Genomic DNA, 18635 nt, shown 5'->3' with positions numbered 1-18635 from the left:
ACTTGAAATTTAAATGTAACATTCATGATGGTATTATAACTCAAGCACAAAAGAATCCCTTCATCCATCATATAACATTAACTGTAGGTGGTAAGATATTTGCTATATGGTCTGATAAATTAGTAGATCGACCACTTATCTGGAAAAAGCGACCTTATCGTTTAACAGATGGAACTTGGTCGTTATATAAACCGAGTTTACTATTTATAACAAATTCTGAAGGAGATTTAGAAACATGGGATTTGCTCCTTAGAAGTGATCAGCCGATAGCGATTCAAACATTATCCGGTAACATGCTTACTAGTGTAAGCTTACATACACTTCCGTTAGTAAAAAACATTTTAGGAGTAAGCGATGTAAATGGTTCTTTCAGGATGTTTTTATATCCGCCAATTTTTATGATTGAAAATCCAGCTTATATAGGTCGAATGGAAAATATGATTATAAGAGAGCTTAAAGTGATGCAGACCTTCATTGTATGGCAAAACAATTGGATGAAAAATAACCCTGAAATATTACTTGAAATAAAAAGAAAAGAAGGTGAGTTACTAGCCCTAAAAGAAGAAGAAAAACGTAAGTTAAGAGAAGAAGAAGAAAAGAAACACGAAGAAGAAGCAGAAGCCAGGAGACAACAGAAAATGAAAGTTATTGGCCCGGAAGAAAGATGGCAAAAAATAATACAGAAACTAATAGAAAAAACTATTGCTGTTAAGAAAAGAATTAATAGAGCTGAATTAATTGAACATGAGAAACCCTTGAGGGAATTGGAAGCACAGCGTCTTGAAAAAGAAAGAAGAATGCTTGAGATTATGAAAGATCAGAAAATTATTTTTAATGACACCGTAGCCATACTCTTTCCTGAAGCTATTAAAAAGGAAGCGAAAGTTAAAAAAAGTTATCTCTCTCCTGATAAGAAAGCTCTTAAGCAATCTTACTTAGATGAATACGAAGAACTAAAAAATACAGCTAGTAAAACGGTTCGTGAACAACCGTTTAAGATTGATTTTTCATGGGAAAATACTTTGTATGAAGGAAGAGAGCGAAGGCAAGCGCTTAACGCACATGAAGGTTTTATTAAAATGCATAAAGACAGATTAGAAGAAGAAGGTGCCGAGCCTAAACTACAAACTTTTTCAGTTGCAGAAGAATCTGTTATCGAGGAAATTTCTGAAAATCAAAGCAAAGATGATACCGAGTAACTCTTTCCTATTTTAATATTCTATTCATTTGCACACTATTGTATTCTATAATTAGTTCATAAATGAGTTAATAAATAATGATTTTACTACAAAAGCCGTATTTTTATTCATAACTTTTAATAAATGCTATTATTATGATGCTGGGAATTTCGAAACATATTTCAATATTCCTTTTTTAAATACATCATTGTCAAAAAGGGTAATTAGAAAAAATTCAAATCGATTATTTTATTGACAATAACTGCGACGTATTTTCAGTAAACTGTCACATTTGGAAATTGAGTTATAAAATATAAGGGTCTTACAAATAACGTAACATACATCCTATCTAATATGTGTCCAATAATATTTTCTTTATAATAAGAAATATTTTCAAGAGAGGGTAAGGAAAATACTTCTTGTTGATATAGGACCAACGTAGTTACAATGTCCTATGTTCTGTTGTGTAGAGCAGGACAAGTAAACCGAAATAATTATGTATTACAATTACAAAGGTATGACGACCAGACGTTGGATTTGAATGGATTTTTTTCTTAGGTAATTTTTTGAAGGATCTGTGTCCCTTTAGGATTATTATTTGGATTTACGTCATTTTGGTAATGTGATGTTTTAGTAAATTATGCCTCATAAATTAAGAATATTTTTTACTTAATTATCGACACGTAGAAATAAAATAACAATGATTGAAATTGAAAAATTGTTTTAAATTCTTCATAATGATGAGACGAATGTATGTATGTGAAAGAGTCAGTGGTCGAAATTCAACTATAATTGATATTTTAAATTTTATAAAAAATGTATGCTCTTTTTTCAAATTGAAACAGAGAATAGTAGAAAGATGGGTACTGTTGTATAAGGCTATTTATATATATGTAGATTATATTATTAAAATGTATGTATGTCTTACCACATTTAATTGTTCCATGTCGTCGTCACACGTAAAAGTTGGAGTCGCACATAATTTACGCTTCATAGGTAATAACGTGAGATCCCACAAAAGAGATCACATTCACATCTGAAAAGAAAAGAGGAAAATTTATTACGTGCCGTCCAGAGGCTGAAAGGAATCAGTTCCATTGTGTAATTTAAATTGAATTGGTGGGAAGATATTTATCTTAATGCTAGCATTTAGGGCCAATACTTACGGATTACACACGAAGCTCGTAAATGAGTCGTCGTTATCTGTAATGTCTTATTGAAAAACGAACTTCTGACTTTATTGCATGTGCTAAAAATAAACTCTATTTTACGAGCTAATAATAATATAATAGTATCAGATTCAACGGGGAAATGCTGTTAGCATTTTTACCACTGTTCAACGCGGTCAAGATTTATACAGTTATAATTCTTATTTGTATGTTTTTAGGCCCTTAATGTTATTACTTGGTGGTAGAGCTTTGTGCAAGCCCGTCTGGGTAGGTACCACCCACTCATCAGTTATTCTACCGCCAAATAACAGTACTCAGTATTGTTGTGTTCTGGTTTGAAGGGTGAGTGAGCCAGTGTAACTACAGGCACAAGGGACATATCATCCCAAGGTTGGTGGCACATTGACGATGAAGGAATAGTTAATATTTCTTAAAGCGTCATTGTCTAGGGGTGATGACGACCATTTACCATCAGGTGGCCCATATGCTCGTCCGCCAACCTATACCATAAAAAAATTAATTATTGTGTTAATAAATAATATAATAACCGGTATTTGTCTTACTGCCAGGATAAGACATTGTGTCCATAAGATAACATGATAAAATATTTTAGTATACATAAAAAACAACATATTACGCCCTCCGGCTCAAACTACGCAGTGTTTATTTGTCTCGAGATTACATCGTTCAGGAGCCTTACCTTCCAGGAAGTATTGTTTTTTTCAACGTCCAAATATTCGTCCTAAGTTTTATATATATAACATAGTTTCTATTTAATTAAATACGGATCTTATCGATTTGAAAATCCCCTTATCAAAGGCTGTTTGGAAGAGATCGCTGGCAATAAGCTTTTCGTAAAATATTCTATTAATACCTATTCCTCGTTACTCGTTTATTATTTTGTATATTTGATAATACTTGAGTTCGATAAAGTTATTTTACTATATTATAGACACAAATACATACACCCTTTTGTTCTTTACTAATTATAGTTATTCAATTAAATTCGATGTAATAGGTATCCATATACTATTATCCCTTTATATATACCTATAATCGTATATATGTCACACAACTATAGCCTCTCTAATATGACCAAATAGGATTTAAGCTTGAATAGATGTTAATTATTTTGAACGTTCTTAATTATATAATCGATGCAATATTTGGTAACAGTTATTCTATAATTTGAAATTGATTAAAATCTTCTTTACAAACTGGTGCTAGCTTTATTTTTAATTCAATATTATAACTTGATAGTCGAAAAGTGCCTTGTGAAGCCTACTTAAAACAATATATATTTTTTTCTTTTTGGCATTGCACATAATTCCTAAGGAATACTTTTTCACCGTTTTTTAATTTTTTTTTTGAACAAATTCACTCGGTATCATGACAGAAACGAGTCAAACGGACTTATTTAGAGAGTGCAGGTCTGTTAGCGTTCAGTTTATTTAAATACGTAGGCGAATGAAATGCTGTTCTATTTTCAAATTTTAGTTGCAGTTTTCGGATATCATTTGTGTCACGAATATTCTTCACATTGAAATTTTTAGAGAACGCTTTTGAATGGTTTTCAATTTAAAAAAAAATAGTTTCTAGTTTTGTAATAAGTTTGGCTAAATACAGAGTAATGAAGAAGAGAGAAGAATGAATATTGGTATTAATAAGTTTAACATAATTGAACATTTTAGACCGAGAAAATGTATTCGATTTAAGTGATGAATATAAATGCTATGCTTTATAAAATCACCAGATACGACATCTGATATGAAATGTAGATCTGTAGACTATAAAAAAATTCAAAAAATCTAAAATCAACGTCAAGTTGGAGCTCGTTAAAACGAGGATGAATAAGAAATTAATTATTCCTGCCGAGTCTTTACTAAATTAAAAGTGTTTATGGAAGCAAGAATTTTTTTTCTATCATTTTCGTGACATTCGTTTACCTTTCCTTAATTGTGCTTATTTTTTCTTCGCATCTTATTAGTATAATTGAATCTTGACGGTAAGTTACTTGCAGCATCAAATTTGTTAAAGATTAACAGACACGAGTTGTGACGTCAGAGTGACGTCATTAGAAGAATAGGTTGATCTACAGATCTACTAATTATAAAATTACATGTCTTGATTCATCATAATTAAGTTAGGACCATAAAATTTGGTGAGTAGGGTCGTTTTATTGAGTAGACATGTGGTCTATGTCTATCTATCTATGTGTAAGGAAGGGATATTGGAATATTCTACCTCTAAGGGGGTAATTTAAGGGTTGAAAGTTTGTATGGAAGTCTGAAATTATTTTAAGTTGAAAACATATAGCTTTATTTTTATGTTAATGATTTTAAATAAGTAGATACATTTTTATATAATTTTAGATATTCTATCCCTAAAGGGTGATTGACACAAATGTGGTATACAAAGAAGTTTTAAATTAGCATAATATTTTAAGTGTATGCCAAGAGAGCAATGTCGCGGGCAAATGCTAGTTCAATACAATTTTGAGAGTAGGACTAATTAAAAAAAGTTTTACTCGTAGTTAAATATTCAAAAATACCAAAGATTTAAACAAAGAGGTACTATAACAAAGTTCTAAAGGAAAGGAAACGAAGTTCTAAAGGCACTTACTTTTAGAACTTTCCAACTACTAATAAGTAAGTTCTTCTACTCATATTTACAAAACCTTAACAGGCTAATAGATGGAATGATCTATCTCTTTCTGTCACTATAATTTTAACATTAGACAAAAGAAGACAAACATATTATAATTACTTTCTTAGTAAGAAGGAAAATGAATATTCATGCGATGATGGTCTTTATTAGATACGGCATAGAGGATTTTTTCCCCAGCAATGTTTCAATCAAATGCATTAACTAATGACACGGGGTTGGTATCTTGAGTAAGTAATTGGTCCTTTTATCTTATTATCATTATTTTCCATAATTTCTACAAAAACTTCTTTATGTAATCTATGTTAATATAATAAGAAAGTAACTCTATCTGTTTGTCAGTCGCTCTTTCATTCCGAAACCGCTGATCCGAATTTGATTAAATATGGTATAAAACAAATTTGATCTTCAGGGAAGGACATAGGCTACGTTTTTGCGTAACACATGACTACCAAATACCTAAAACGCGAGCGAATCCACGGGCGAACACTAGTTGTTTACATTATTTAAATTTTTTTGTACATTTTGGTCAAATTAAAAAAAAAGTTGTTGGTGATTCTTGATCTTTACTTGAAACTCAATATATGAATTTGAATAAAAATAGTTTTTCATTATAATGTTTTAATGTTTCAGAAAACTTTATTTGCAAGAGAAAATAAAAACCCTTAGTGCCTTTGATTTAACCCGTAGAGAAATAAGTATTTTCTTTACCGTAACTAATAATACATTTTAATTTAAGTGTATCCGCCGGCATTGGCTTTGCCTTTCAAATATCAAGGGGCTAGTACATCAAACAAAATGGAAACCTTTCCTGAAAATAGACTTAAAATTCTGGAAACGTCTTATGTAAAATACAGGATAACATACATAAAGTATTTAAATTCAATGTAGAAGCTATACTTTCTTATTGATGGTCAAATTACACACTACTACCATTTGAGAAGGAACCGGCGAAAGAAACTCAGCGGGTATTTTTTTGTGAAACTAATTAAATACATACTGTATATGAATAGAAATAGCCAAGAGGCGATCGTTGCAATCCCATGGTGTGCTATCAAACATAAACTCACTAACTATATAGAAACCTTTCGCACAAAAGCATTCCTTAATATATTTTTTTAATTTAGCTACAGAAGCATTTTGAACGCTTTCTATCTATCATTCATTCACATTTTATCTGTCATATTATATTATATTTATTTAATTAGTACACTAACAATATACATATTAATAGATGGCTTACACAACATCCAACAAAAGAAAAACAACATCGATTACAGTGTGTACATAACATTCACAGTGTATCGTATCAACATGTTCATTTAAAGTTGAAATTAAAATATATTATACAATTTAAAAAATAATAATAAACAATTTGAGCTATGCTATCGTCGTTATTAACGACATAATAACTCAATAATATAACAGAAAAACAAAATCGCTGATTGAGTCGGTTAGACATTAAACTAGAACTGGTAGGGTGATGATTGCTCTCAACGTAGATCAGCCAAATAAATTACGCAGGAAATAGTATTATAATGTTTGTGTGTGTGTGTGTATATTGTTTGTGTGTGTTCGTAAACACATATGCACTCTAAATTCCCTAACTCTCGTAATATGATGGAACGCGAAACTGACACCGACCGCAGAGAGTTCATGTGCCAAAGGAGAATTACTTGACAGGAAAACAAAACATATTACGAGTAGGTCTCTATTCAAATGATTTTTAAAGAATTTCAAAAGCTATCACCGGTTTTGTTTTGATTTCATTTCTTTGTAAATTGAGTGTTGTTGTCTCTTATCTACATTTGGCGGGAAATGATGAACTCCTTTTGTGCCGTGATGATTTTTTTTAATATCGAATGGTATACATTAGTTCATTTAGAATTGGAGTTTATCGAAAATAACTCACTTTAGTTTTGTTTACGTTTTTCATTTTTTTTATACAGCCGTAGCACCGCTCTCTTACCGCTCAATGACTTTTTCCGATCTCAAATTAATTATTTGTTAATTCGTAACAATTTCATAAATTGCAATGAAGAAACCTCTTTCAATTTCTGTACATCTTGGCTGGATCTTTAAAATGTGTAACCGATGATTTTTATATACAGTTACCGTTCCATTATCATTGAGACAAAATCGGCTCACGCTATTAATATATGAGATTGGTTCAACTCATACTTAAATCCAGGACCTCGAGATCTATCAACTTACGAGCTATCCACCAGAAATACGAAACAGTTAATATCACCGAAAATTGTTTCGAATTCCGGCTTGAGTCAGAAAAGACAATGGGTTCAAGTAGTCGTTGAGATTGTACGCGCTCGCATTTCCCTTATTATTAATACACTGTGTTTAATTACAATCGCTATCACAAAATAAGCTATATACAGGCGTTCATTTTGATTTAATGTTTAAATGTGTATCTTTTATCCATACTTTCACACACACTAATACAGAAGCGAATGTTGCTTTCACGAAAACCATTATCGTTTGAGGACTTTCTTGAGAAGCATTTCCGTGTCACGTGTCACTTGTCACGTTATTCAAATTTCAACAATGAATAATATGGATCACTCACAATTGATAATTTTTTTCAATATACTTCCAGCTTTATAATATGTTTAAAAGGTCTTTAGAATATAAAAAGATTGATTTATGTTTGAAAGAAATCATAAATGGTACCCAAATTGTGGGCGTACGTATGTTCGCAGTGTGTTTTTTATGTTATGCCAGTACTAAATATCTTTAATCAGAATGTTTAAAAATTTTTGTCATCAAGCAATAGAAACCGCTGTGTCCTGCAATTTAAATATGTCATATCTTTAATCTGTAATGTATTTAACGTATTTAATTGGATGAGAATCAATGCTACATTACTTAATTTAGCCAGATAGTTATATACCATGCCGTACATTTTTGAAGACCCTTTAAGGTTGCACTGTACATTATTTTGACCTAAGTGATATTCTACTATATTATGCATGTATTATACTAAAAAACTTGCCAGCATCATTTTGTACAAGGACAGACAAACAATTTTGTTTTATACTATGTAGTAGTCGGAATATCAGATAGAATTACCAGTTCGAATAATATGTACACGATACGAAAAAAGAATTTATAGATTTTTATAAAATTCGACCAAATTTTATATTTTGGAACCGAAATGGAACGTGAAATAAAAAAAGAAACTTAATTTGAATATTACTTACATTTACTTTTTAGATAAGAAAAATGTGTTTCTTTTTTGAGTTACAGTCGGCAGTGTTTACATTACGGTGTCTTGGAAAATACGTATTATTATTCCCGCTATAACAATTTCCAGTACAAATTATTCGTGAAATTCCTAAGCCGGTAACGTTTTCTTAAGGCTTAGCCTTCAAGGTTTGAATACGGCAGGCTTATTCATTATTTCACCAAGTAATTAACACAGCGCTACAGCTGTCTGCTGGATGTTTGGTATATTCTAATACAAATGTTCCATTAAATAAACTTACTAATTTAAATAAGCTTAAAACCTTTGAGAAAATAATGAAACATATCCTAGTGAATTAAAAGTGACTAAATCTCAGTAGACGCGTTGTTATGACTGTAAAATGAAAATACATATTGTCCATTATTATTACACCTATTGTAATGGATTTTTAAATGGGACGACGTATAGCCGCTGAAATAAAAAAAACTTGTAATTGGTTCTCGATCGGCGAAGGTAAGCAAAATAAACACAACGAGAGATGACTCGACTAATTATCTATCGTTCAACAAGTTCAGAGGTGATTTTATTCTTGAAATATAAAACGGTTTCAAACTGGCAATAATAAAATAGTAAAAAAATATATTTAAATAAAATTAGAAGTTTTTTCAACCAAAATTAAAATTCAAAATGACTGATACTTCTATTTGATTTCGGTCTGTATTGATTTTCGTAATTTTAATCGTCTTTTGTCATATTTCGAAAGCTTTGTCAACAACGATGACAAAGGCTCTCAATTCATCAGATTTTTAACGAACATTTGGCGAAGGTTTCTTTAGCGATGTCCGATTTTTATGTCATCAAAATGAGGTCCCGTATAAATTTGGTTCATCTGATATAATTGCAAATAATTCTTGATAACATAAAAATCATTTGATATGATTTTATGAAATTGAAATGGATACTTCATGATTAATTTTATAAAACCATTTAAATAAAGAACACTTTTTAATTTTCAAATAACATATCTTTATTTACTATTTTTTTTCATGAGAATTATTAAGGAAGTCTTGAAGAAGGTTTTGAGCATAGACGTGGGTGAAAAAAGAGGAAGTGGACGATCAAAGAAACAGTGGGTGGACTGTGTCGAAGACGATAAGGCTGGAAAGAATGTTACTTGTGAGATGACGTCAGAAAGAGAAGTATGGAAGAAGATGTGCTGTGACGAACCCACGCAAAATTTGGAAGATGATGAAATAAGAATTGTTAAGGATTAAGTAAAGTGGATAGAAAGTAAACATTTGACAGATATGTATTAGATAGTAACGACCATAACTAATAATAAAATTTTACAAGGTTAGTGCTCGGTTTTATTAAAGCTTGTAATATAACATCTTCATATGAGCAAGTTATATCAACAAGTTTAATGCATATTGCACGAATATGTCGTGTCTGAAATTATGTAAATTCCTTGCATGTTGTAAAATGGGAGCTTGGTATTGTTCATAAAATATTTTTGTACCTACACATAATAAAATATAAAAAGCACGATTAATTTACTATATTTATTTTTATATTTACTAAAAACTTTTTGGAACGATCTCCTTTGAAACGGCTTATAACTATACCCTCAACTGAGGGAACTGACATAAATTGTCACTTAAAGAAAAACGATATCCTCTTCTGGCAAACTTTCCCTCTCATTGTTTTATCTCTGTCTCTTTCTTGTATACAGTTTCAATCAATCTTACCTAAAAATATTTTCGGTATTGTTTTAATTATCTAATCATCTCAATTATCTTCATTATAGACAGGTGTTTCCCGAAACTTCTCGAAATTACTTTTTTTTATAAACACACTCCCAGGTTACAGCCAAGACTACAGAATCCGTACCTTCAATTAAAAACTCAAGAGTAGAACAGGTCCGTTAATGAGACATGTATAATGAACTAGTGGTATACAAGATAGTATGAAAGATGCTAGATATTTACTTGGTGGTAGAGCTTTGTACAAGCCCGTCTGGGTAGGTACCACCCACTCATCAGTTATTCTACCGCCAAATAACAGTACTGAGTATTGTTGTATTCCGGTATGAAGGGTGAGTGAGCCAGTGTAACTACAGGCACAAGGGACATAACATCTTAGTTCCCAAGGTTGGTGGCACATTGACGATTTAAGGAATACTTAATATTTCTTACAGCTTCATTGTTAATAGGTGATGGTGACCATTTACCACCGGGTGGCCCATATGCTCGTCTGCCAACCTATACGATAAAGAAAAGTAATACTATTCTTATTTTTTTTTTGTTTTTGCAAACGATTAGTTAAATCGCTCCAGATACACCCACTAATAACAGCCAAGAATAACGTTTAAACAATGAATTTTAATAGAGAATGCCTGATGTGTTAAATATGAAGACCATTATCTATTTCTGGCTCACTTCGCCTTGCAAATATCTCGTAAAGCATAAATATTATGATAGTGTGCGCGTAAAGCACGCATATATTATGATTTACAGGAATTTAGTAACAATTGTGTTGCTTCATATATGATGTAGGTTTGATTTATTTTTAAATTTAGAACACGATTTGCACTCGGTGGTCGCTTTAGAAGTAACTACCTACTAGCGCTTACAATTGAATACTTTCTAGTTAATATAACTCCTGTACTAGACCGAGTTGTACAGTACAACTTGTACTCCCTTTTGGGAACATTGTACAAATGGGAAACTTTATAATTGGTTACTTTTAGCTATTTATTTCTTTTGAGTGAGTGAGTACGCGTACTTATATATATGTACATTTTGTATTTTATGATCTGTATTCTTGTCTGTGAAAGTCTCGCCGTTGGGATAAGGTTCCTCTTCTTTAAGGAGAAGGTTAAGAGAGCATTCAAACACGCTTTTGCAATGCGGGTTAGTGGATAGTGGACGATAGACGTTGTCCTACAAGCACGAGATGAATCAACCCTCAGCCACGATTTCCAAGATTTTTGTGTTTGGCAAGGTTGTATTTTATGGCTGACTGAGCCAGTATAACTACAAAGACTCCACTGAAGATGTTAGGTGTGGTACAACTCGTCAATAAATCTATATGCCAGTCATTGTGCTTACATATGTCGAATAATAAAAAAAAAACAAAGTTTTATTAATTCTCCTAAATGCACTTATACGTAATATCCCAATTGGACAAATTAATTTATGTTTTTTTTTTTTTTATATAAAATACATATGCGTTTATGACATTATTAATTATGATCAACATAAGATCTACAAAACTTCGAAGTCTTTTCATGAAAGTATTTTTAAATATTCTTCATTATAAAGAGTTCTACATCCGCCTTCTTTTATGGCATGGATTAATAATATTCGAATACATAAGGCTTAAATGTGACAAAATATTATCTTCGTATCTTTAATATAAGATTGAAGGTTTGAAAACCCGCCGTAAATGAAATGGCTTATGCTGACGTATGCTAATATCTACATGTATTTAATTGACAAATGTAATTTAATTGCTGGAAAAGAGTAACTATTGATTTTAGCGCTGTCTCTATTTAGCATGTCCCAGTTAACATTTACATTTCAAATTGGTATTTGAATGAATAGCCTACGTGTGAACTCGAGATGGCCTAGTGGTTAAAACGCGTGCATCTTAACCGATGATTGCGGGATTAAACCCAGGCAAGCACTACTGAATATTCATGTACTTATTTTGTGTTTCTAATTCACCTAGAATATATCGTGAGGGAAACCTGCATGTGTCTAATTTCATAGAAATTCTGCTAACTGTGTATTCCACCAACCCGCATTGGAACAGTGTGGTAGAATATGTGCCGAACATTCCCCTTAAAGAATCAAAGCCATCGACATAGCCCGACGAATTAGTAAGCTGAAGTGGCAGTGGGCTGGTCATATTTATCGTAGAACCGACAACCGATGGGGAAAACGTGTTCTAGAGTGGAGACCGCGTCTTGGCAAACGTAGTGTAGGACGTCTTCAGGCACGGTGGAGTGACGATATACGCAAGGCGGCAGGTAAGAGCTGGATGCGAGTAGTCGGAGAAAGACCACAGTAGCGTGCACTTGTCCTATGTCCAGCAGTGGGCAAGATCAGGCTGATGATGATGATGATGATGATTCTCCTCAAAGGGAGAGGAGACCTTAGCCCATTAATTTAAAGACTATTGTTGTTGTTGTGTTAATTGATCTTACAAATTAAACCGTTAAGTCATTCTTCGAAAAGAAAAATGTAGTGTCATTAGTATTGCTTGATTTGCGTAAATAATGAGATCCGAGCCAGACGAGTCACATATTGCAGTAATTATTTTAATGAATGACAGAAGTCCACGTAGTATTCAATTAGATGATATAGGCTTCAATTCATTCAAAGCTGACTTTAATTTAAAAGTTGAATGCCGTTGAAAGCTTCATTAAAATTCATTCAGACGTATCCCGAGAAGGTGGAAGTTCAGCGAGCGTTGATATTCAATTTGTGAAAGTTCTTTGTCTAATTCTTTTAATTCGAATTTAAATTCCAAATAGGTTTGACTAATGAGGCTCGATATTTTATCAACTATAACTTTTTAAAAGGTAATTTTTAATTTTGTAGGTTTATACATATTATGTTGTTTGAGTTGAAAATTAAGACCAAAAACCAATTTACTAGCTAATAAGCAGAATCTCTTCCTAATTACATCGTTTTATTTAGAGTGGGGAGTTTTATTAACACGCTGTATTTAAAATCAATAGTGACACAGGTAATGGAATAATTACATTAAAATAACAGAAAAACTAATTAGTGTCTGTATTTACTGGTGGAACAACGATGTTTTCCAATTTAGAGTTAATAGGTATAAGTTAGTGTAATGCTTCTATATTGAATTTGAGTTTGAGTTTACATTAGACTTTAACAATCTTATTTGGCACCAGCCATATAGAAGGTAAACCTACCCTAGGTGTGCATGAGTAGTATACATACTCTATTTTCTCATTCTCATAATCCAAAGGAGGGTTATTCAAAAACGTTTCAAAGATTTCGTGACAAAAAACAAGTAAAAAATAAAAATAGACAACGAAATTATTAAATTAAATTAAACAAAAAGTAAACTAGTAACAGTAATATTCAAATGCAACAGAATACAAACACAGGGTTTAGTTTTTGTATTCTGTTCCATTTAAATATTAGTCGGCAGCTTTTGACCTGACCAATAAACTTATTAAGCAGTCAAAGCCGGCAACATTTTCAATAAAGTACCACACGTTTGCGGTAAAATAATTAATGATTATGTGGAAACCTAAGCGGAGCTTACATAGAATATTTCTCATAAGTAACGAAAGCGGTTTTATATTTTACATTATATAAACAAATTAAAGTTTGCATTAATTCCACGGAGCAAATAGAATTGTGAATTTTTAATGGAAAACTTTTGTGAGAGTTCGTTCAGCGGTTTTAAGACTGAAAAACTAGTTACGATTTAAATGTTTGCATTATCTTTTTATTTCTACCTGTAAATTTCCCACTGCTGGGCTAAGGTCTCGTCTCCCTTAGAGGAGAAATTAGAGAAATTTAGTCATATGCAGGTTTCCTCACGATGTTTTCCTTCATTGCCGAGCACAAGATGAATAACAAACAGATATTAAGCACATAAATATACATTGGTGTGCCTGGGTTTGACCCCGCAGTCATCGGTTAAGATGAACGCGATCTAACCACTGCGCCATCTCGGCTCATATCATATCATTATCCTTTTAGTTGGTTTATAGTTTATTTTGTTACAAGATTACATAAATACATAATAAGTTTAACCTTCTATTTTTACAAAATTGATAGATGATACGATATAGGCCAGCTGATGGTAAGTGTTCACTACTATTAACCATTCCTTTCATCGCTAATGTGCCTCTAAATTTGGGATGTAAGATGATATTTCCCTTGAGCGGATAGTTACCTATCCTGTGTGAATTCACTTACTTTAAACCCACTTGACCAGAAACAATAAAGACCGGAAAACAAATAAGCTATATATTGCATAAGATATTACTTTTTATTTTTGTGTAAATGAAAGCAATAGTAATAAGAAACAGTTAAAGAACAGTACATAAAGAATATTTAATATAATCAGGTTTAATTACCTAACAGTAAAATTAAAGGCTGTATTTACCAGCCGTGGTAAATACAGCCTTTAATTTTACTAAGAATAAGAACATCTCTCCCTTTGATGAGAAGGTTTTGGAACTTATTCCACTACACTTCTCCAATGCTTTTTGGTCGATATTTGTACATGTGGCAGAATTTCGTTGAAATAAAACATTTGCAGGTTTCCTTACAATATTTTACATCACCAAGCCTGAGAAGAATTAGAAACACAAATTAACCTCATGGAAATTCAGTAGTGCATGACTGGGTTTGAATCCGGAATCATCGGCTAAGATGCACGCGTTCTAACCATTGGCCATTTTGGCTTAAATAACTTGTTATATGTATAGATGTACTCAGGTATAGTTTATAGCAATAGTTTGTTTTAATAGCATTATTTTATAGATGGAATATTTCAATACCGAAACCATTAAAAGTATTTCAACGTCAAACGAGTTAGGGAACAGCTAAAGTTCGTATTGAACGTACAGGACGCTTTTATAAGGAAAGAAAGCGTTCTCTAGGGAACAGTCAAAAGCGTAGCGTTCGTATGATAAGGTCTAAGGGAGTTGTGCTCAATTCTGTACATGAATATATAAAAACAAATATATTATAGGTAACCTATCTATAAATCCTTTTTGGAGCAAATTTTTCGTTTCTATATAACATTCCACGGATATCTCTAACTTTGCCGCTTAACAAATTCAAATCATTTTTAAAAATATATTGATAAGAAAGCATATTTTTCAATATACAATGTTATATCAATGATAAATAATCGAGGAGTTTTGACTTGTTGACTACCAGACAGAATTATTATATATACACATATGTATCATATATAATTGAAATCTGTATTTAATAGAAAAATAAATGTCGAGTGGAGTTGGCGTAACGACTTTTCCTTATGTGACAATTTTTACTCTTTCACTTTACAGTAAGCCGCATTTTTGAAATTCTTTCCAAAAATGTTTTTTGTTATTGTAAAGAAAATCACATTTTTAGCGATGTAAAATAAGCAGACTTCTACTGGACTTGGTGGTAGGACTTTGTCCTAGACAGTCTGGGTAGATACCACCTAGTCATCTCATTTTACCGTTAATAGCAACACCAAGTGTTTCAGTTTGTATGGTACAGGAATATGGGTAGTAAAATCGTAGTTGTCACGGGGAGCGGCGCATTCATGATGTCTGATCCTGATGAATGACTTTCATCAGGATGTCAGTTTCCCACTCCACCTACCTATTATACAAATAATAATTAGTATAATATAATATAAATTAGCATAATGTATTTGTATAACACTTGGAATTGCTATTTTGAAGTGAGTGATGACGGCTCAACCCATTATAAATATAAATAAGTAAATAAAAAGTTTGTATAAGTTTTCAGGAATACTTGGACTTTTTATTTTGTAAAACCTTCATTAAAAATAAAAGACCTCGCCTCCTCTTGTGACACAGGGCGGGTCCAATTTTTGCCGGCTTTTGTAAAATATGTAACCTCTTTTCGTGAAGGTTCCCAAGTCTTCCTCTCAGTGGAAGCTTTCTTACGACCCATACACATGATTTATACAATCAATATTTTTAATTCTTACTTAGATATAGTTATTATTTTAATTAGTATATAATTAAAGTCAATATATACATACATGTGTACGTAAAAAGATCTTTATTTAAACTTATATATTTAAAGAGGTCTCAATAAACAAAGGTGTTGTGACATTTAAAAATTACACCTGTAGCATGGCCAAAATTGTATTAAGGCTATTTTGACCTTTCGTGTAAAACCTGACCTTTCAGAAATTAAAGTAATTCGGATCTCGAACTCACTTCGCCGAGGTATTTGCTGGGATATTTCAAATATTTAGGGATAGCTGAACCATCACATGAATAGAATTTAAACGTTAGCGGCTCAATCGATATCAGCTAAATTAAATATGAGTTGGATGCCGAAAACCATTCCATGGAATCCCATTCTATTATGTATGGACGACTGTAAGAAAATTTATTGGTGTTACTTTAATATAATTCTACCCTTGCTTCAGTTAATAGTGTAAATTTATAAAAAGACTTTTTTTATATGTCATATTAGTATTATTAATTTACACCGCCAATGTGCCGAAAAATGACGATAAAATCGGAGTATCACTTAGAGTTATTGTTTTTTCGGTATAAATGATGAATGAGCAAGTCTAACTTCAAGCACAAGGGATACATCTTAGTTCCTTAGGTCTGGAAGCGAATTGATAGTATTACGACATGGAAACCTTCAAGAAAAGAGCGTATTCCTTCTGCAGCTGCAGATGTCCATGGGCAGTGGTAGTCACTTTCCATCAGGTAAGCCTCCTGCTCGTTTACCACCTATCACATACGGAATTATTAATATATCTTACAGTACCTACCAATGTTTTTGAACAGTATCAACCATTCACCGTTACTAGACCCGCTATTAACAAAACGGCCTTTCTATATGACTTAAAAAATATCATGACAAATTAGACTATATAGTGTATACAGATATTTTTCTTCTAACTGTATATGAGACTTAAAATGTGAGCGACATTTTTAAATTTCAAGAACCTGTAAATTGCAGAGAATATGAGCGACAGCAAATAGGATTTGGAAAACATTGTACAAGTTTTAGAAGACGTAAAATTTCGTAACACAATTTCAGTAAATTTTTTCCAGAATTAAGCAGAATGTTTTACGTAAAACGTTGCTTAAAACCAACGTCGGTTCGGTAATTGAATCAAAAGGCCTGTTTTTGCGACGGGTTCTTTCAATAATATCAGAATAATCTTATGTTAAGTTGAGGCATTGAGGAAAATGATCGAGGAACACTAAAACGAACTTAATGCTGTCTGAGAGTAAGAGCACTTTGGCTGTTTTTCTAAAAAACTTACCTTGAATTACTCATTTATGAAACCAGGTTGTTTAATGGGCAGAAGGCTCATTTTACATGAAACTACAAACTCAGTTACGAACAAGTATTTCTGATTTTCATGTGTTCAGTTTGTATTTTGAAGTCATGGCATATTATAGCTTGGCTAACAAAAAAAAAACTGTCTGTTGATATTAAGTATATCTCCGGAAAAGTCCAGTCTGCAAGACTATAAGTCCTTTCCACTCTATGTCAAAACACACAATATTTATCATTTTACTTCATATTTCAAAATTGACACAAAGTTGATTTCTATTGTGTCCCCTTCAAACCCAGGGGACACAATTGGTATTAATAAAACCAACTAAAAAAACTTCTCTGTTGATATCAATGTCATTGTTTCAATATGGTTTAAACGTATCCATATCACAAATAATTGACGTAACAAATTGCTTTTAGGCTCCGGAGATACTTCATAAATACGAACAGAGTCTTTCTTCATATTAGCTTATTGATTCACCCCAGAGAAAAGTCATGTTATATATTCATAGTCAGTGATAAAAGACATATAAAAGAAAGTCTTCTCTTGAATAAAAGCGTCTATTGGGAAAACTGTTTTCATAGGCGTGTCTTTATTCAAGGGAAATAGATAAGTGGATGGCCCACTAGACGGTAAGTCAGCTGTAGCTAAAGAAGAAGAATTGACTATGAATAATTCAGCATGGTTCGTATTTGTAAATTTGGTCTCAATTTTACAGAAGAAATGAACATATTTGGACGAGTGTATCACCAATAATTTTCTTTACTATCTTCGACAGAGTCCGATGATATTGTTAGCGGAATTCAAATTATCGTTTATTCTCAAGATATATCCATATTTTAGTAGAAAAGGAAATATTATTTGGTAAACATTTAATAAAACAAATCGATAAAGCTGAATCTGACGAATGCTTTCTCCTGACATGATGTTATAATGATTAAAGATAAAATTTTGGCAATTTTAAATGAAGAGCTATAAAGCGCTTGAATACAAATGAATAAATCTTGATATGAATCAGCAATTTAATGGGAGAAATAGGTTGAAATCGCAAACCACACTTAATTAAAGAACGTATCAACAATCGACCGTAATAAATTTCGCAAATACGGCATTTAGGAATTATTGGAAAGTTTGCTTAATAAATTTCAGATGTTTACGATTGTTTTTAGTATAAAATAATTTACTTGATATTATTTATTTCCTTTAAATATACAATCGAAGAAATAGGTCAACAATAATTATGGTCATCTTTATAACCAGATACTGCACTAAAATATGTAAAAATATTTTGCGATTTTCAGCATTCAATCAAGAGTTTCACGGTACACACCACACAGTTGTAATATATTGTCCATCGCAAATCGCAAG

General features: G+C 31.9%; 1 protein-coding gene across 1 annotated transcript in view; it reads right to left on the bottom strand.

Moving 5' to 3' along the window:
* The window catches only part of LOC124532639, a 78974-nt gene that overhangs the window by 43012 nt on the left and 17327 nt on the right, over positions 1 to 18635 (bottom strand). Inside the window, exon 2 of the mRNA XM_047107665.1 lies at positions 2107 to 2214. Coding sequence (XP_046963621.1) covers positions 2107 to 2172 — 66 coding nt within the window. The 5' untranslated portion in view covers positions 2173 to 2214. The remainder of the gene's footprint in view (positions 1 to 2106; positions 2215 to 18635) is intronic.

Source organism: Vanessa cardui, chromosome 9 (assembly GCF_905220365.1).
Source record: "Vanessa cardui chromosome 9, ilVanCard2.1, whole genome shotgun sequence".
Classification (NCBI taxonomy): Eukaryota; Metazoa; Arthropoda; class Insecta; order Lepidoptera; family Nymphalidae; genus Vanessa; species Vanessa cardui.
The sequence above is the reverse complement of the archived record's forward strand: the minus strand, read 5'-3'. Positions and strand labels throughout refer to the sequence as shown.